This window comes from Lactuca serriola, chromosome 5, assembly GCF_051521515.1.
Source record: "Lactuca serriola cultivar US96UC23 chromosome 5, Lser_US96UC23_V15, whole genome shotgun sequence".
Classification (NCBI taxonomy): domain Eukaryota; kingdom Viridiplantae; phylum Streptophyta; class Magnoliopsida; order Asterales; family Asteraceae; genus Lactuca; species Lactuca serriola.
Window position 1 is genome coordinate 229642929 of NC_136412.1, and position 21520 is coordinate 229664448.

General features: G+C 31.6%; 1 protein-coding gene across 1 annotated transcript; it reads left to right on the top strand.

Annotated features, from left to right (window-relative positions):
• The first annotated feature begins 14332 nt into the window (after positions 1-14332).
• LOC145051478 (uncharacterized) lies at positions 14333-15841 on the top strand. Its single transcript, XM_078999441.1, has 2 exons — positions 14333-15047; positions 15470-15841. The coding sequence occupies exons 1-2, from the start codon at positions 14411-14413 to the stop codon at positions 15505-15507; spliced, it is 675 nt and encodes a 224-aa protein (XP_078855567.1). The 5' UTR covers positions 14333-14410; the 3' UTR covers positions 15508-15841.
• The last annotated feature ends 5679 nt before the right edge of the window (positions 15842-21520 follow it).

The following is a 21520-nucleotide window of genomic DNA, read 5'->3' on the forward strand; positions in this document are numbered from 1 at the left end:
GTTTCGTTTTGTATGCTTTACTTCCTAAACAATACGATTCTTCAAAGCTCCACGGTTGCTCATATTTTAGGAAGTAAGTAGTGAATTAAGACTGTTATGAATTGGATTGTAGATTGTCTAAGGAGTTTAGACTAGCAATTGTGTTGCTACAACATTCATGAGTTCTTAGAAAATGGATATTTGAGTTTTGGATAAACCCACGCTCAGAGAATTACTTCATGGATTCTATCACGAGTAATTTTGAGATGATAATATCTTATATTCTTAAAATGGAGATATATGAGATGTAATTTACAAATCGGTTGTACATTGGTATTGCAAAAACGCATCAGTAACTTGATGTTATAAAGCGTAGTGTCATTTATGATTTGGTGAGTAAAGGATACAAGCATACGAGTCAAAGTTTATTCGTTCCTTTTGCCCTAATGGGAAAAGTGATATCTTTGATCCCCTCGGTAATTTGGTGTTGACTAATAGTGTTAGGCCCAACCAAGACCAAATTTGATGTGTTTAATTAGAAGTTTTATGACGTCATCACAAATCGAGAAATCGGGAAATAGAATTTTAGACAATGAGATTGATTTTAATCCATGTCTCGTGTCTATGTGATATCTTGAAGAACGAAGAAATATTTGATCACTTATCTTATGACTAATATTTGATCGGATCAGAAACTATAGTTGCTTTTGAAAGCTCCATTTGCTTGATAATTTGGAGGTTATACTGGCAATTGTAGTTATAGACTTATCCAAGTGGGAGACCGTTGGATTAGATGTCTAAGCCAATAACTAAATTGAAATATATACTTGAATTATTAACAAATTCCTTTTGGGCTTCCGTCAAACATGGTAATTAAATGGGACAACTTTTAGAGAGAGACTAATTTATTAATTTATTATATTATTAATAAATAACAATAAATGATTTGTTAATATATTATGAGAATAATATATTAATTAGAAATAGTATTATTTAATTAAGAATTAATCAGCAATTAATTAGAATTAATTTTAGGATTAATTAGATTAATTAATATGCAAGGACCTAAGCTATAGTTGTTTAATAGTTGAGCATAAGGTATTCCAGAACCTTCCTAGTGATGGACGGTTTTAAGGTGTCTAATAGGGTTCTAGAATGTGCCTTGGAGATAATTAGAAAACCAGATAATTACATGATTTAAGACATTGTTATTTTAATCAAGAAAGGGTTATCAGGGATTCCTAATGCAACTATAAAAGGAACCTTAGGGTTAGAAATTTTAGCCACTCATTCTGATCAATAGATAGCCGAAATTCACCTCTCATCCTCTCTCCTAAAAGTTTTTCCTAGTTGTTAGGGTTTTGGTGCGAACCATCAGAGACACGAGATTTATATTGCTAGCTTCCAAGAGTTTTTTCAAGAAGGATTGTTTGATTGTTTACTACAACAATCAAAAGATATGCGATCTTCAATGAATTTCGAAATCAGCTAGGGTTATAGGGTTCTTGTTGTTCAATATAACGTTACTTCAATAATGTCATGACTAGATCCAGTAGGTTGCATGTATCCTTAAGTGTATAAGGATTTATCCGCAATATTGCATGTAAAACCCATCATATGTGTGACAAACTTATATGTCCATCGCCACCCTCACGTACCTGAAAGTCCACTGTCATAATTTCAAACATGTGTCACTAAGAAAAAATTAAGTATTGTTGCCTTCATTAAAAATACAACTAATAATCAATAACGTTTTCCAAAACCCTCTTTAATTTTTGTAGTCCACCATCATTACCCCCTTTAGATTGTGAGACCCACAACATACTGGACAACTCAAGAAGCAAATCATAACATGAACCTGCAATCCAAGTATGTCTAATCCCAAATCAAGCCACTAGAATAAGCAGAATAAATAATCCATCATTCATTTGAACTAGTTTCATGAGTATATATCATCACAAATTTCTAAACTTTGATGAAATCTAGATGGTTAACCTAGAAAACAACGTTTCTTGAATGTGAAAAGTAAGTTGCTTGAATGACCATGACTGTGTCACCGAGGACCATATCATGTTGTTGAATTTACTTCTCCCTTTTCCATTTTATCTATTTTGGCTTAGGAAAAAAACCCTAAATCGGTTTCATCCAGAAATGCGGAGAGAGAACTCAAAGGTAGAAGTGGTATGAACCGAGTGGGTCATTCAGCTTGAAGGCAGAAACATTAGGAACATGTCTATAGTTATGTTGTGGTGGTCGTGGGCGGGGAACTAACTCTAGTTTCATAGTTGTTTTTGTTATAAATAATGGACACGTGTTTGTGATAAGGTTGCATATAGGAGATAAAATCGGGTGGAGGAAAAAGATAAAGAAGCATAGAGTGAAGTTTGGGTTTTAGACTTTGGTCATAATACTTTTGTATCTTGGCAGGTTTGGTCCCTGCCTAAAAGAAATTTTAAAAATTATGCCCCCTATAAAGCTAACATAAGGAGACTCCTGACCTGTTTTCCCCGCGAAGCGGGATGGGGCAATTTATAGTATATATATGTGTGTGTGTTTGTATGTATGTGTTTGTGTGTGTGTGTGTGTGTATATATATATATATATATATATATATATATATATATATATATATATATATATATGAGGTCATCCAAGTGAATATGTCATAAACGTGTATCATATTCATTTAAAACCCCCACAAACTCTTGACTTTCGACTAATTAATAACAATAGCTCAATAGTTTTTAACTATATCTTATAATTACTAACTAAAGGATTTTTCATGTACCTAAAATTTGTGTTATTTACTAATGACTTTTTATTTCCCCCTCATTTATACATATCTAGCTATATTAGTAGTATATAAGTAAGATTTTCTTACAAAAAAGATTCATATGTTTGAAGTGGTTGTGATTCAAAAAACTTATAAAGGATATCATCCAAGTGAACGTGGTTTACAATATGTCATATACTTGCACCATATTTATTTGAAACCCCACCGACTTATCCACTTTCAACAAATTAATAACAACCACTCAATAATTTTTAACTAATATTTTATAATTACTAAACTAGATGAATTTTCATATTCCTAAAATCTATTTTCATATATATATTTTTTGTATTTTTACATTGAAATTGAACACTTCTTTATATTGTCAAAATTTTCCAATGATTATGGTGGTCGGTTGTGTCGACCTTAGTTGTTAATTTTTATGTATAGTTTGTAGGTATGACAAAGTAATTAAACTCATAAGTGTGTGAAAATGTTTGAAAAAAATGAAAAAAAAATAGAAAATTTGGTTGAACATCAAATCAAGTTTATTAAAGCAAACTAACGACGCTAAAATGTTGCAAAAAAATTGTTTTTATTTTTAGGATTGCTACATGAAGTCATCATATTTAGAGGCTTAATCATTTTTAGCCATGTTTTATCTATTGAAATATATAATATTGATCATCACTAAATATGATTTTGATATTTTTCATCTTACTATAAAAGATTTTCTTGTTTCTATTAAGGTGAAACATATACTTTTGCGAAAAATATTCATCAATAATGTAATCATACTTTTATAATTATATTAGTTATATACCCGATGACGAAACGGAACCCAATGAAATAGAAAATATAGGATTTTGCAAATTAAGAACATAGTTCTCCAATTATTTATAACAAATAGATTTAAATAAATAACAACTACCATATTTAAGTTAACATAATTATTACTTTTAAGTATTTATAATTTAATAAAACTTTCAATCTAATGTTATTTGATGTTATTATTAATTAGTTTGTTTTTTGTTTGCTAAAATCTCATATATATTCATATGAATTTATAGTGACCATATCACTTCTTCTATTATTACATATAAATATTTATTTTTAAAATATGTCAGAATCTAATGAAATATAATGGATGAAAAAAAAAATTTGGATCCTAGAAAAACAAAAATAACATATATTTTATTGTATTGTTGGTAAATAATCTAAAGAAAAACCAGGACATTAATGGAGTTTTATCTTTACACAAAAACGATAAATGCACTTACAAAGTTATGAAAAATTATTGAATGATGTATAAAACAAAAATATACCACAATCCTACAATAAATAAATTGTAATAAATTAATTAAAAATATATCATCATTTTTTGGCTCCAACTATACACTCATAAATATTTTTATGAAATTTCAAGAAAGTAGAACGGAAAAAGAAGTGGAAACAATAAAGAAAAACGCAATATGATATATAGATATTAGTAGTGGAAGGTTACACATAAATAAACTACACACTTACATATACAACATGTTAAACATGTTAAGCCATTTGTAGTCATATTTTTCTTTGTAATTCCCTTGTTCCATGTTTACTTTCTTTTCCATATTAATAGACTCTAGATAACAAAAACAATAAGAGAAGAGAATCAACTGTAAGTAACTACCATGAAATAATATTCTTATATAGACAATATATTTTGATTAACTAATGAATTAATTGACATAAGTTGAAAAATTATAAAAGTTATTTATTAAACATGTTACGATTAAACAATATATTAAATACCATAATATGAAAAGTTATGGGAGTTTCAAATGAAATGATTCAAGATGATGATTTATCTTGAATCATATTAATTTGAATGAGCTTCTTTATAAGATTTAGATAAAGATAGTGTGACATCCCCTATTTTTCAGAACCAATTAAAACTTTTTCTTTTCGCTTTAAAAATAAAGAGTTGTTTTTATTACGAAAAATTTCAATTTAATAAAACATTTTGAGATAACAAATATTGTTTCATAATATTAAAATATCAAGGATGTCATAATTAATATCCAACATAAATTACAACGTGAATACTTAAAGGTCCTGGAAACTATTATAGACTTATCTTGTATTTCACTCGACATCCTATTTAATTTCCAGCGGCTTTAGTTCTGCTACCTGTGATGCATATAAATTGAGTGGGTCAGGTTTTAGAAACTTTGTGAGATACATAGTGTTTTCAATCCCATAATAATTTAATGATATTAAATCATATTAATAATCTTCCAAAATAAACATTTCCAAACAATATAAATATATAAATCCAATGTAAATATCTATAAGACACTTTATCCATATATATCCAGTCCAACCGATTCTTACAAATCCTAGTTCAATGATTATCTGGAAGAATCCCCTTACCTGATAAATCGTTTGAGTATCTGTTTAACTACACAACTAAGGGAGTTATTGGCCAGTGTAACTCATTTAAAGGCAACCAATGTTTAGAGTATTTGATAAATATGGTATCTCATTTTATCTACGCTTGTAGGTTATAAGTCGACACTAGCAATGTGATTACTAGACCTTCTAGAATAATCAAGTGTTGTCATCTTACTCTGGTAGAAGACTCATACATACTTGCCGGTTGTTCGAATTAGACACATCATTTCTGGCTGTCTAAAAAATAGGAGGACTACTATGCTCCACGTTAAATCTCACACGTTACCCAACTATGAGACTATTCGGTTATTCAACTTACTTCGAACTAAAACATCATTTATAAGCCTTAATTTATAATTAAATAATACTATAATAAAAGCAATTAACTTGAAATAAAGTTTCATAATCATACGATACTATTATAACCTATATCTATCTATACCATACATAATTATAAAGCTAACATTTTTTTCTTGAATCTCATGCATTTGAAACTCCCATAAAAATTTGCCAACACCTCGTGCATTTGAAACCCCCAAACCCTTTCACCTTCAAAGTAAGTAATCACACATAATCTCATTCCAAGAAAGTCGCACACTCTATAAGTTCAACACCTCATATCATATCATATCATCATATCATACTATATTATAAAAGAAGCATTTTCCTTTTACCACATTCATTTGAAACTCTCATGTATTTTTCCTTTCACCATATTTATTTGAAACTCCCATGACTTTTCAATTTCTTTCTAATAATGATTATAAGTTGGTTAATAAGGTTAAATAAATATAAAACCTAAAGTGTAATCATATATAAATTAAATTTTAAAATTAAAATAATATCTTTACTTCTACTTATAAAGTTATGTTTTTTTTTTAATTTTTAACATATTATTCTTAATTTATTAGTTTTAATATATTGTTGGATGTAAACTATTATCATTTTAAAACTATATTTTTTGAACAATTTATATAAAATACATAAATTATTAATTTAAATATAAAATTACAGGGTCAACATAAATATAAATTTTAGTTTAACTTAAACAACCCAAAGAATATTTTGTAAATAGTTAAAAGTGATAAATTGTAGTGTCTTTCTAATAACGATTATAAGTTGGTTAATAAGGTTAAATAAATATCAAACATAAAGTGTAATCATAAATAAACTAAATTTTAATATTAAAATAATATACTTTCTTCAATTTATAAAGTTACATTTTTAAATTTTTATATATTATACTTAATTTATTAGATTTAATATGTTGTATGTAAACTATTATCAGTTTAAAGCTACAACTTTTGAACAATTTGGAAAAAATACTTAAATTGTTAATTTAAATATAACATTATAGTGTCAACTTAAATATAAATTTCAATTTCATTTAAAAACCCCAAAAAATATTTTGGGAATAGTTAAAAGTGATAAAGTGTAGTGCTAAATACAAAAACTAAACTGTAATCTCAAGTTAACTAAAATATTTACTAATGATATTTGTATAATCGTTAAAAGTTTTCAAATAAGTAGCTTACAATAACTTACAGTAACAATAGTTAAAAATAACTCTATATAAATATTATATTGTTACCTTTAAAATCAGAAAACATTGTTTGATGTTTTAAATAATTATAATGATAGAAATTAAAACGTTATGCAAACAAATTTTAAAAAATTAATTAACAATAACAACAACTATAAATAACATTAAACCATATATTATATTTAATTTTATTCATGAGTAACTCGCGGGTAGAAATTATTCAAACGATTAAAATTATGCGGTTATAATAGATGTATATATTATCATATAATTCAAAATAATCAATGTATTATATCAATTTAGTATACAAATTATTATATCGAATTTAACAACAACGTTATTGTTATATATATATATATATATATATATATATATATATATAAGTAAAGATTTTAACTATATAGGTGTTTCTACGCAACGCGCGACATTTGTTTAATACTTATATAAGAGGCATTTTTCCAATCACCTCATGCATTTGAAACCCCCACACAAATTTCCAAAACCTCATGCATTTGAAACCCCCACACCTTTTCGCCTTCAAAGTAATTAATAACACATCACACACTTTATTATATAACTGAAATTTTTGAAGCTATGAATGGAATTATGTATGATGAATTTAGAGCATGACATGAAGGAACAATTGATTTTGCTCTTACGTACTTATAAATATGTTTCCAAAAGTGAATGATGAAACAAAACTTGCTCCTGTATGGTAATTAAATCTTTTATGTCATTCATTTCATACCTTCCACTCCTTTAGTTTGCTCCTGTTGCATGGTAATTAAATCCCTTTATATCATTCATTTCATAACTTCCACTCATTTAGTTTGTACAATTTTAAATACCCTGAGCGGATTATGAATATATCGCAGGTGTTATAGGATAATATGGATTGGGGATGAACTAAAGCAGACACTATACCCTAGAAATGAATCCAAGTTATCCGATAATTGGTCAGTGAAGGCAATATTTTCTACCGAAGTTAAAGTCTCAAGATAGAATATCAAAACCTTTGCATTTCAGATAGGTTTCTAGAACTATATTTGTTTCAATCTTACTAAAGAAGGCAATAATAGGAGGTCTACCCACAATTCTTGAAGAATCTAAAACTCCAAGAATAAAAGAAGATTTAAAACCTTTAAAAATGAATGAGAAACTCGAGCAAAGAGATTTAATGGTGGAAATTCATAAGTTCAACAAAATATACAATGAAAAAAAATGCAAAATTAGATGTCTTAAATTACCAAACATTGCAGGCAATAAGTAAGCCCTCTAATCCTTTTCAATGATTTTCAAAAAAAAAAGTAATTCAACACATGTGGGGTTTACTTAAGAAACTAAACGCATACGATTGCAAATGAGAACCCATATTTAATCAATTATCGAATAATTACATTAGATACTAATGTATACATAAACGTTACATTTACAATTTTGAACTAATAATAATTTTGCATTATTTATTAGTATGAATTATTTGTCAAAACAAAAAAATATACATATTATTTAATCGCATACAACCTTTATGTACAACCTATTCATAATAGTCTAAACTATATCAATTATAATGTACTATTTTTGTTAATTACATTATGTTAACATCTTATTTGTTTTAAAAGCATAACTTCTCAATTAACCATATGGTTAAAAAGAATGTTAACTATTTATTTAACCATAATATATATAACCATATTAAGCTACATAATTATTTCACTGCGCAACGCGCAGGCTTTCGCCTAGTATCATACATACTTATAGAGCTAGCATTTTTTCTTGAATCTCATGCATTTGAAACCCCTTTTTTTAACTTCCTTTCACCATATTCATTTGAAACTCCCATGACTTTTCAATTTCTTTATAATAATATTATAAATAAGTTAAATAATGTTCTATAAACAAGAAAGGTGTTTTATTACAATGTCTTCATCCCATATCGGTGGTGAGAGTAAACAAGAGAATGTTTCATCTTCTATAAATAGGAAAGGTTGTGAAATGTTTCAAAGGGACCAAACCATGAGCACTTCCTCATGCCTACCTTTGTAGGATTTTGAAGGTATTATTTGGTGAGATTGTCTATATTGGCAATTGTCTAGTTAACTTTTAGAATTCCAAAATTGGTTTTGAACCGAATTTATTCAGGTTTAAACCGTGTTTCAGTTAGAAAAAAAATTATGTAGTTGGGTATATTGAGTTGAACCGAAGCTAGATCAATTTGGACCGATAAATGAATCATTTTCCTTTCACAATAAACATTTGAAACTCCCATGATTTTTCAAATTATTTCTAATAATATTATAAATAAGTTACATAATTTTATATAAATATAAAATATCATCTACCTAAACCTAAAATTATAACTATTTGAAAAATCACCTTGATTCAAAAGCACGAAATATATACAAACCGGATTTCACTATAAAAAAAATATGTAGTTTGGTATATTTAGTTGAATCGGTCCGAGTTTGATCTATTTGGACCATAAAAGAAGCATTTTCCTTTCACTACATACATTTGAAACTCCCATGATTTTTCAAATTGTTTCCAATGATATTTTAAAAAAGTTACATAATGTTATATAAATATAAAAAAACATCTTACCTAAAAATAAAATTATAATTGTTTGAAAATTCAGTTTGATCAAAAGCATGAAATATATACGCATATTATATTTTATAAATGAATTCTTTTTATAATGAACTTTTGAATCTTGAAAATACATATAAACACGCTTTCTATATTAAGTATCTAACTGAATTTATGATTTTAGAATTGAACAAAAAGTTATTCAATAAGAACTTACTTTTTTGGATAGCAACTTACGAGATTATAGAAAAATAGAACTATTGAACAATAAAGAAAAAGGTAAACAAGAGAAAGGGTGTTTTACTAAATAAGTTGAATAATGATTTATTAACAAGAAAGCGTGTTTTATTACAATGTCTTCATCCCACATCGATGGTGTGAGTAAACAATAAAACGTTTCCTCTTCTATAAATAGGAAAGGTTGTGAATTGTTTCAAAGGGACCAAACCATGAGAACTTTCTTATGCCTACTTTTTTAGGATGTTGAGGGTATTCTTTGGTGAGATTGTCTTTATTGACAACTGTCCATTTAAGTTTTAGAATCTCGAAAATGGTTTTGAACAAGATTTTTTTTAGGTTCAAACAGAGTTTTAGTTGAAAAACCGTTATGTAGTTTGGTATATTGAGTTGAATCGGTCTGAGTTTGATCAATTTGGACCGATAAAAGAAACATTTTCCTTTCTGCACATACATTTAAAACTCCCATGATTTTTCAAATTGTTTCTAATAGTATTATAAATAAGTTACCTAAACATAAAATTATAATTGTTTGAAAAATAAATTTGATTCAAAACACAAAATATATATAAATCGGGTTTCAATAGAAAAAATGTTATGTAGTTTGGTATATTAAGCTAAGTCGGTCCGAGTTTGATCAATTTGGACCGATAAATGAAGCATTTCCCTTTCACCACATACATTTGAAACTCCCATGATTATTCAAATTGTTTATAATCATCATACATCATACATACTTATAAAGCTAGCATTTTTTCTTGAATCTCATGCATTTGAAACCCCCCTTTTTTAACTTCCTTTCACCACATTCATTTGAAACTCCCATGACTTTTCAATTTCTTTATAATAATATTATAAATAAGTTAAATAATGTTCTATAAACAAGAAAGGTGTTTTAGTACAATGTCTTCATCCCACATCGGTGGTGAGAGTAAACAAGAGAATGTTTCCTCTTCTATAAATAGGAAAGGTTGTGAAATGTTTCAAAGGGACCAAACCATGAGAACTTCCTCATGTCTACCTTTGTAGGATTTTGAAGGTATTATTTGTTGAGATTGTCTATATTGGCAAGTGTCCAGTTAACTTTTAGAATTCTAAAATTGGTTTTGAATCGAATTTATTCAGGTTTAAACCGTGTTTCAGTTAGAAAAAAATTATGTAGTTGGGTATATTGAGTTGAACCGAAGCTGGATCAATTTGGACCTATAAAGGAATTATTTTCATTTCACAACAAACATTTGAAACTCCCATGATTTTTCAAATTATTTCTAATAATATTATAAATAAGTTACATAATTTTATATAAATATAAAAAATCATCTACCTAAACCTAAAATTATAACTGTTTGAAAAATCACTTTGATTCAAAAGCACGAAATATATACAAACCGGGTTTCACTAGAAAAAAAAAATATGTAGTCTGGTATATTTAGTTGAATTGGTCTGAGTTTGATCTATTTGGACCATAAAAGAAGCATTTTCCTTTCACCACATACATTTGAAACTCCCATGATTTTTCAAATTGTTTTTCCAATGATATTTTAAAAATGTTACATAATGTTATATAAATATAAAAAAAAACATCTACCTAAAAATAAAATTATAATTGTTTGAAAATTCGATTTGATCAAAAACACAAACTTTCTATATTAAGTACCTAACTGAATTTATGATTTTAGAATTGAACAAAAAGTTATTCAATAAGAACTTACTTTTTTGGATAGCAACTTACGAGATTATAGAAAAATGGAACTATTGAACAATAAAGAAAAAGGTAAACAAGAGAAAGGGTGTTTTACTAAATAAGTTGAATAATGATTTATTAACAAGAAAGCGTGTTTTATTACAATGTCTTCATCCCACATCGATGGTGTGAGTAAACAATAGAACGTTTCCTCTTTTATAAATAGGAAAGGTTGTGAATTGTTTCAAAGGGACCAAACCATGAGAACTTTCTTATGCCTACTTTTTTAGGATGTTGAAGGTATTCTTTGGTGAGATTGTCTTTATTGACAACTGTCCATTTAAGTTTTAGAATCTCGAAAATGGTTTTGAACAAGATTTTTTTAGGTTCAAACAGAGTTTTAGTTGAAAAACCGTTATGTAGTTTGGTATATTGAGTTGAATCGGACTGAGTTTGATCAATTTGGACTGATAAGGGAAGCATTTTCCTTTCAGCACATACATTTGAAAATGATTTTGGATCGTATCTTTTAGATTTGGATCGAGTGTAATAAGGATTCGAGCGTCTTCTGCCTAAGTTAGGCAAACTCACTTCCATTGGAGACCGAGTTTAAGTAACATGCCAAGTATTTGGTTGTATTAGCCAAATTTTACAACCGTATATGTAATACAATTTAAAGTTTTAACCTTATAAAAGACATCACTATTATCATATGTTCTACATAATTATGGTAATATTTATGATACGAAACATTTTTTTTACTATTTAAGATAAAAAGTTGTCTCTATTATCATATGTTGTACACAATGATAAAATTTAAGATAGATAAAAAGATGTATTTGTTATCGTATTTTCTACATAATGATAATATTTAATATAAACGTTTTAATTTAATATGAAATTATTATTTAATTGATAAAAACAATAACGATTTATTTATTTTATTTTTTTTTCTATTTTAATCATATAACTTTGTATATGCAAAACAACTTCAAGTTCCAACCTTATCTCTTCTAATATAGTTCAACATAATAACAATACTAAAAATCATTTTTTATATTTTTTTTGAAATTATTATTTAATTTTTAATAACAATGATTTAGTTATTTTTAATATAAAATATTTTTTTACATCCCACGCAACGCATGAGCATTCGCCTAGTATCTTATAATAGAGGAATTTTTCTAAGCACTACATTGATTTGAAACTTATGTCTTTTCATATTTCCTTGTAATAATGATTTTTAATTACCATTTAAGAGTTTTATACTTAATGGTACTTATGACACTAACTGATTAATCTTGGTATATATATAGTTAACATTGGTAAATTATTTTGGTAGGATTTATAATTTTTTTGGTGATGGTATGGTAGATTGGAATCTTCAAACAAAATGATTTATGTGAAGAAAACAAAATTTTTTCAAGGTCTATTTTTATATTATGCATGTTCGTCTTTCGAACAAAAACATTGATTTGTTTTATTTAACGTTTTAACATGATTTTGCTTTTACAGGTAATATTGTCTTATATATGAAAAAAGTAAGCATGAGATGATTTTCTTCATTGTATGACAACTAACCGATGATGAACAAATCCGAGCACAATAACTGAAGACTATTTCATTATGTTTGGAATATAACTTAAGATGAATTTCTTTCTCTTTTCCAAAAAGATCAAGACAAGAAGCAAAATAGGTAAGGAAGACTTCGTGAAGATGGGTTATCTAAGTTATTGGTGACTAAAATGTTTTTGTGTGTGTATATATATATATATATATATATATATATATATATATATATATATATATATATATATATAAACACATTTGTAACATCACATTTATAGCATATTTTTATTATTATTTTGAGCTATTATTATAAGTGTATATAAATATAACACTTATGCATGTTATTATTTAAATATTTACACATTCATGAGTTTTTAACATATTGTTATTAATATGTAATGTCTTTTTATTTTCCTCTTATTTGTACACATTATAACTATATTATTAGTATACAAGTAAGTTGTGATAGAAAAAATCATGTGTTTGAAGAGATTTATGATTTTAAATATGAAGTGTCGAAAAAATAAGTTTTGTCACATTAGTGGTTATTATAATACTATTTGTTCTAGGGGATAGTAATGTTTATGGATACCAAATGTATGTTGATTTCTATATATTTTTGTATGATTTATAAGGGTTTAATAAGTTTTGTTGATATAAATGTTATAGTAGATGTTGTAGAGGGTTTCTATAATTAAAAGTTGTAGGTTTTTTTCCATACTATTTGTTATTCATTATATTAGATATTAGCATGCATTTTTATACAATCTACACAACTTAATACGTTTGATATAAAATTTACACAGCTTAAAATGGTTTATCAAATTATCAATTTATAGTAGAAATTGTTGAAATATTTGATTAAAATACTCCATCATCTCCCAAAATAGACCATTGACCTTTCAAGCCTAACTTCTGGTCCTAGCTAATTGCCAGCCATTCTTTCCAATGCAATTTATTGTATTTTCCTTATTTAGTTTTTTGTATAGACTATATATTCTGTACGTAAGCTTGTTCATACATATAAGAAATAAGAAAAGTGATTCTGCTTTCTCTTCCATTCCTCTCATCATCATGGTCAACATGGTATCAGAGCGGTGTTTATGATCCAAAAACCATTTCTGCTCATCATCTACCAGAAGCAATGTCAGAAGAAGATAACAATAACCTAGCCATCCAAATAGCCAATCTCCTCAAAAATGGAGTTCAAATTCAAACCCAGAACCCAAAACCAAATCCTTCTGATAGCCTAAAAATTAGCCTGAATCTTACTAGCCAAAACTACCCTCTATGGGCTCGGATGATACGAGTCGCCATAGGGGGGAAATCGAAAACTCTTTTAAACCATCTCACCCAAAACCCGCCAGAACCCAGTGATGATCAGTGGGAACAAGATGATTTGATCGTTTTTTCATGGCTCATCCAAAATATAGAGTCGGTCCTTGCTAGTAACTTAACAGAGTTCCCAACAGCAAAAACGCTATGGGATGCTCTTACGGTTACATATAGCAGCGGCAAAGACAAACTTCAGACTTTCGATCTCCAAGTCAAAGCAAACGAGTTCAAGCAAAATGGCGTACCTTTAGAAGAATTTTGGATCGTGATGCAGGGTATCTGGGGAGAAATTGAACGGCGAGATCCAAACCCGATGACATGTTCTACCGACATCGCCACTTACAACAAAGTCAGGTCAGAACACAAATTGTTTCAATTTCTCAATGCCCTTGATCGAAAGTATGATTCCCTTAAAAGAGAGATCCTCCGGTGGGACCCCTTGCCGTCTGCTAAAGCCGCCTATGCTGCTGTCCGAAAAGAAACAGCGCATCAAAGTATTTTCGGGAACATACAACAAGGGGTGGCGTCGGGTCAGAACTCAACCGGTGATTCCGATGGGTTAGGGCTCGTTTCCAAAGGTCGCCGGTCAGACCAGAAATCCAATCCGTCATCATCCCGGGTTGATAAAAGTAGATTAAAATGCGAACACTGTGGCATGACCAAGCATACGAAAGAACAGTGTTTCAAACTCGTGGGGTACCCGGAATGGTGGGCCGACGGACACAAAAAAGGGAGAGATGGCAAAGCCGCAGTCGCTGTGGGCAATCAAGGGACCACCAGCAGCGGCGATAGCAGTGACGACCACTCAAAACCCGCCGGAAATCAAGAGAGCACCAAAAAAGGAAACCATGGAGGGAATTGTTGTTCGACGGCAATTAAAGAAGAAGAATCAGGGGGCATCGCAGGTATAGGGTTTGAGAATTACACCTCAAACCCTTCATTCTCTCAACATTTTCATTCACAACCCTATAGTTCCAATATGACAGTCAAGTCAACAAATTCTTTTAATGTCGGGAAAGTTAACATAGCAACAAAAAATATAAAAAATAAAGACTCATGGATATTTGATTGTGGTGCTACTGATACAATGACTTTTGAAATTTCTGACATGTGCTCAATGTCAAAACCGCAAAAATCAAGAATTCATACTGCAAATGGAGAAGTTCTCCAAGTCAAAGGAGGAGGGACCATTCAAATTTCACCAAACATGAAATTAAAAAATTGTCTCTATGTTCCATCCTTATCTCATAAATTTCTATCGATCAGTTATGTTACCAAAGAATTAAATTGTGTTGTTCTAATGCATCCAACCTTCTGTATCTTACAGGACATCAGGACGGGGAAGATCATTGGGCGTGGTACTGAGCAACAAGGACTATACTATGTGGATGAAATGACTCGACAAGGTACTGTAATGCTAGCTCATGGATCTATAGATAGGGAGGCTTGGTTATGACATCGAAGATTGGGACACTCATCCAGTGGATACTTGCATCATTTATTTCCTGAATTATTCCCAACAAATAAAGTCTTAAATTGTGAGACATGTTTTTTGGCTAAGAGTCATAGACACACTTTCAAATCAAATGATACTAAGGTTGATTTTCCTTTTTTGTTGATTCATTCGGATGTGTGGGGGCCAGCAAAAGTTGAGGGGGGACAAAATTTCCGGTATTTCGTTGCATTCATTGATGATTGCACCCGCATGACTTGGATTTACCCCTTGAGAAATAAATCCGAAGTTTTTTCAAAATTCAAAAGTTTTTGTGCCATGGTTAAAACCCAATTTAAAAGTGATATACAAATTCTTAGGTCCGATAATGGGGGGGGGGGGGAATTTGTTAATACTTCCATGAAACAGTTTTGTCAAGAAAAGGGAATAATTCATCAAACCTCATGTGCTCACACCCCCGAACAAAATGGGGTATCTGAAAGAAAAAACCGCTTCCTCTTAGAAATAACCCGTGCGCTCATGATTGAATCCCAAGTTCCGAAATCTTTTTGGCCCGAAGCTCTTGCCACAACAACCTATCTTGTGAACCGTCTTCCAACAAGAGCCCTTGACTTAAAAACTCCAATTCAAGCCATGTCTAAATTTCACAAACCTCCATCTACCCTTACCCTTGAACCTCGTGTCTTTGGTTGTTCTGTGTTTGTTCACATACCAAAATCAGAACGTTCCAAACTTGATGCATGTGCTGAGAAATGTGTGTTTGTCGGTTACAGAGTCAATCAACAAGGTTATCGATGTTACAGTCCGAACAAACGTCATATGTACACCACGATGAATTGTGACTTTCTCGAAACCGAATATTTCTACAATATCCAACATATTGGTCAGGGGGAAAAGGAGTATGATGACACATTGGGTTGGATAAAATGGATGCCATCATCAGTAGAAATTAATCACGGAACCCAAACCATGTCACAATCCACGAGTCGAGAAGACAGTACCACTAACAATGATCCTCCCAACCTGACGTCAGAGGTAAGTAATTCTCAATCTCAAGAGCATGTTGATTCTCCCATTGTTTCTGAGTCATCTACTAACTGTGAAACTCATGAAAATGTTGAAGCTCCTGATTTGCCTAACCATACGACAGAACACGAGTCATCACAGGTTGAACAAGCCAGATATGTTCTACCCCCAAGATCCAACAGAGGAGTTCCTCCAAAAAGATACTCTCCCGAGAAGGAAGCTCGAAGTTCTCAATACCCGATGGCAAACGTGGCAGCCGGAAATTTATCACAAGAAGCCCAGGCTTTTGCCACATCTCTATGCTATGAAGAAATTCCAACTACAGTTGAACAAGCTCTTGAGTCTAAGGACTGGAGAAAGGCTATGAAAACTGAAATGGATGCACTGAATAAAAATGACACATGGGAAAAATGTACCCTTCCTCATGGAAAAAAACCAGTAGGATGTCGTTGGGTCTTCACTATAAAGTATAAGCCGGATGGAACCATTGAAAGATACAAAGCCCGACTTGTAGCAAAGGGATACACTCAAACTTACGGAATTGACTATTCTGAGACATTTTCTCCCGTGGCCAAAATCGACACAATCAGGGTCCTATTCTCTATAGCTGCAAATAAAGGTTGGCCTCTCCTTCAATTTGATGTAAAAAATGCCTTTTTACATGGAGAACTTAAAGAAGAAGTCTATATGGAACCCCCTCCCGGATTCATGGGAGACTCTAAAGAAGTATGTCGCTTGAAGAAATCCTTATATGGATTAAAACAGTCTCCTCGTGCTTGGTTTGGCAGGTTTACTTTAGCCATGAGAAAATATGGCTTCAAACAGAGTAACTCAGATCATACTCTGTTCCTTAAACGGAGGAATGGACTTGTAACATGTTTAATTATTTATGTCGATGATATGATAATCACAGGTAATGATGAGGAAGAGATGAAAAGGTTAAAGATAAATCTATTCAAAGAATTCGAAATGAAGGATCTGGGAAGACTTAAATATTTCCTTGGAATCGAAGTCCTGAGGTCCAGGCAGGGGATTTTTATATGCCAAAAGAAATACGTCCTTGACCTGCTGGCAGAAACAGGGATGATAGATTGCAAACCTGTGGATACTCCTATGATGGTGAACCAAAAGCTCTATATGGAGGAAAAGGCTAAGTTGGCCGACAAGGGAAAATATCAACGGATAGTAGGTAAACTAATATATCTCTCACATACCCGGCCTGACATTGCTCACGCAGTGGGAGTGGTGAGCCAATTTATGCATCAACCTCAAGTTACCCATATGGAAGCTGTGTGGAGAATTATCAGATATCTCAAAGGGACACCTGGTCATGGAGTTCTGTTCAAGAAAAATGGGCATCTAGAAACCCAAATATATACCGATGCGGACTGGGCAGGGGATAAAGGAAATCGGAGATCAACATCTGGTTACTTTACCCTTGTTGGTGGGAATCTTGTTACTTGGAGGAGCAAGAAACAAAAGGTGGTGGCTCTTTCAAGTGCCGAAGCAGAATTTCGAGGAATGGCACGCGGTCTAGCAGAGATACTTTGGATACGGAAACTCTTGACAGAAATCGGGTACCCTCCAACCCAATCCAACAAAATTATGTGCGATAACGAAGCAGCTATTCAAATTTCAGAGAATCCAGTCCAACATGATCGCACAAAACATGTTGAAGTAAACCGACACTTCATCAAAGAAAAACTTGAAAAAGGGATAATTGAACTTCCGTTTGTCCGCTCAGAAGACCAACTCGCAGATATATTAACAAAGGCGGTCAATGGAAAAACTTTTAATCATTGTCTTGGCAAGTTGAGTATCGAAAATCCCACTACTCAACTTGAGGGGGAATGTTGAAATATTTGATTAAAATACTCCATCATCTCCCAAAATAGACCATTGACCTTTCAAGCCTGACTTCTGGTCCTAGCTAATTGCCAACCATTCTTTCCAATGCAATTTATTGTATTTTCCTTATTTAGTTTTTTGTATAGACTATATATTATGTACGTAAGCTTGTTCATACATATAAGAAATAAGAAAAGTGATTCTGCTTTCTCTTCCATTCCTCTCATCATCATGGTCAACAGAAATAACCAATGACATAAAACCATGGTTGTTCATAAAACGAACATGGTAACTATATGTTTTGTTTTGCTACTGTGACATCCCCATTTTTCACGGCCAGAAAAGACCGATTTTGTTTATGCTTTATAAAAATCAGAGTACTTCTTTTAATAAAAATGTTGTGGAATTTGTTCCCATTAAAACATGATAAATACGTTATCAAAGCATTTCTAAAGAAATGTATTTTTATTCATTTTAAAACATTTGGGATGTCATCGTTAATACAGAAACATAAGCATAAACAGAACTTACATTCATTATCACTAGTGATCTATATCTCCTTAATCTCTCAGTGTAATGTGACTTCATAACAACACCTGTGACATAAATAAACTGAGTGGGTCAGGTTGGGAAACCTGGTGAGTACATAGGGTTTTCAACCCACAATAATATAATTATTATGTTCAAACAATCAAACAAGCAACCCAATTACCCATCCTCATTATCTTCTTTACTTTTAAGGATCTACCCTAAGAATCAACCATTCCTCGTTCATACATTCCTAAGGATCATCCTAAGGAATCGGCACGAAGTCCATCGTCACCGGGGTTCAGGCACTAAGTCTGCATAGTCGCAAGAATTTATACAACAGAAACTAAGTCTGCGTAGTCGCCAGGGTTTTGGCACCAAGTCTGCATGATCACCAAGGTTTAGAGTACACCGAGTGACCACATCGTTCACAACGCTTACAGGTTGCGAGCCTGCTAGTGATCCACTGGACTGTCTAGAATAGTCCGTGGTTGTCATCCATACTCTGCTGAATGACGGAGCCATCGTTTGGGAAAAGGTTTCTCACATCGTTCACCTCTCACCCTCACCTCGTGGTCTATCACACCTCTCAACTCATCGTCCAACTTATATTCCATCTATTACATCTACCCATGTTTTACCCCAACATTTTTGTAGATATAAAATACATATATAGTTTAAATTCTTTAAAACGTGTATAAAATCGTTCAACTAGCATAGACAGCAAGTACTCAGATAATATGCACACATAACACAAAATTTATATAGAATATTTCATATCTATGTGTAAGATGAAAGAGACCATGCACTCACCTGAAAGGTGGTGACTCAGCACTCGGACAGTGCTTCGATACTCTCAAAACGATTTCCTTCGATAAAACCTAGTATCAATACCACTAGGGTTTAGTCTAACAATAACCACGACAAACTAATAGTCTAGCTATTATTTTTATTATATAAGTGTTAAATAACACTCAATATAACTCATAATAATAGCCCAAATAATTATTTTAAAGTCCTAATAACTTTACTATAATTATTTGAAAGCTATATTAAAAGTTGCGTAAGCGTAGCTCACTTACAGCGAATTTTAAAGAAAACCGGGCTTTGCTCGGAGCAGCGTTTCGAAACCGAAAGACCCTTTTTCTCGGGACTCCGGGAGCCTCGGGGATTCCCTCGGGTGATAGGGGTTCACTTAGACCTTAGGGAGGGTTCAAAACCCTAGAGAGAGAATGAGAAATGGTGTGAAAAATCCGAAGACCCTCGCATCTATTTGTAGCCTCAGCAGCCTCGGTTACGCTGGGCGTAGACCTCGGCTACGCGGGGCGTAGTCATCGGATACGGATGCCAGCTCGCAGCCAGCTGTCTTGCATCTTCGTCGGATGGATAAGGTGCGAAGGTACGTTGGGCGTACCAACCTCGGACGTGGGGCGTAGCGAAGGGAGGCGTGTCTGAATCCGAAGTGTCCTTTGATCAGCAATGCACGGCCCACAACACGCCACGTCACCAAGTTCTTATCAGGCTTCGCAAACTGCACACTCAACTTTAAAAATTCGTAACTTTTGTGTACGATCTCCGTTTTCGACGTTATTTATATCCACGCGAAGGTGGGAACGTACTCTACAACTTTGGCTTAGACTCCGTCGCCTAATTTTGACTCAATTTTAAATTTTATATTATTAACAGGCCGGGACAAGATTGGTTAGTTAAATCCTCATAACTTCTTCACCCGACGTCCGTTTTCGTCCATCTTTTTCTCGTTACGCTACTCTTAACGATATCTTCGATTCTCGTTTAGTTCATGGTAGCTAAAAACCGCTTGATCTATTATGCGAATTTCGGGTTGTACACTGCTAATCCGAAACTTCGAAAAATCATAACTTCCTCATACGAAGTCAGATTTGGGCGTTCTTTTTACGGACGCTCTCGGTTTAACGTATTCTACAATTTTCATTTAGATCGCTAAGGCTAAATCTCACTCTATCATAAATTCACTATTTACGCATTTCGGTATTGTGTCGGTTTTATCGCGAAACTTCGACGGGTCATAACTTCTTCGTTATAACTCGGATTTCGGCGTTCTTTATATGTACGGAAACCTTTTAACATATACTAAAACTTGGTTAAGATTATTTGTTCTAAATATTATTTTGCCGAAAAGTCATTTTCGACCCTTATTGCCTCTAATTTGACTAGCCCGGGTCTACGGCCGTTACAGCTACAAACATTGGTTTTTCATATATAAATAATAAATTAAAGTTTTTTAAAAGTTATTATTTTAATTAAATAATTAAATGCTCGCGCAACGCTCGGGGATTCGCCTAGTATACTTATAAAACAAACATTTTTCCTTTCACCACATTTATTTCAAACTCCCATGAGACATTTTTACTTAAACCATATTCATTTGAAACCTCCTATTTGAATGAATACCACTCAAGTCTTTTAATAATGATTAAACATTCAAAGGTTTTATAACTTATATAATATGTTTAATAAGCAATTAATGGATAGTCTCCTATA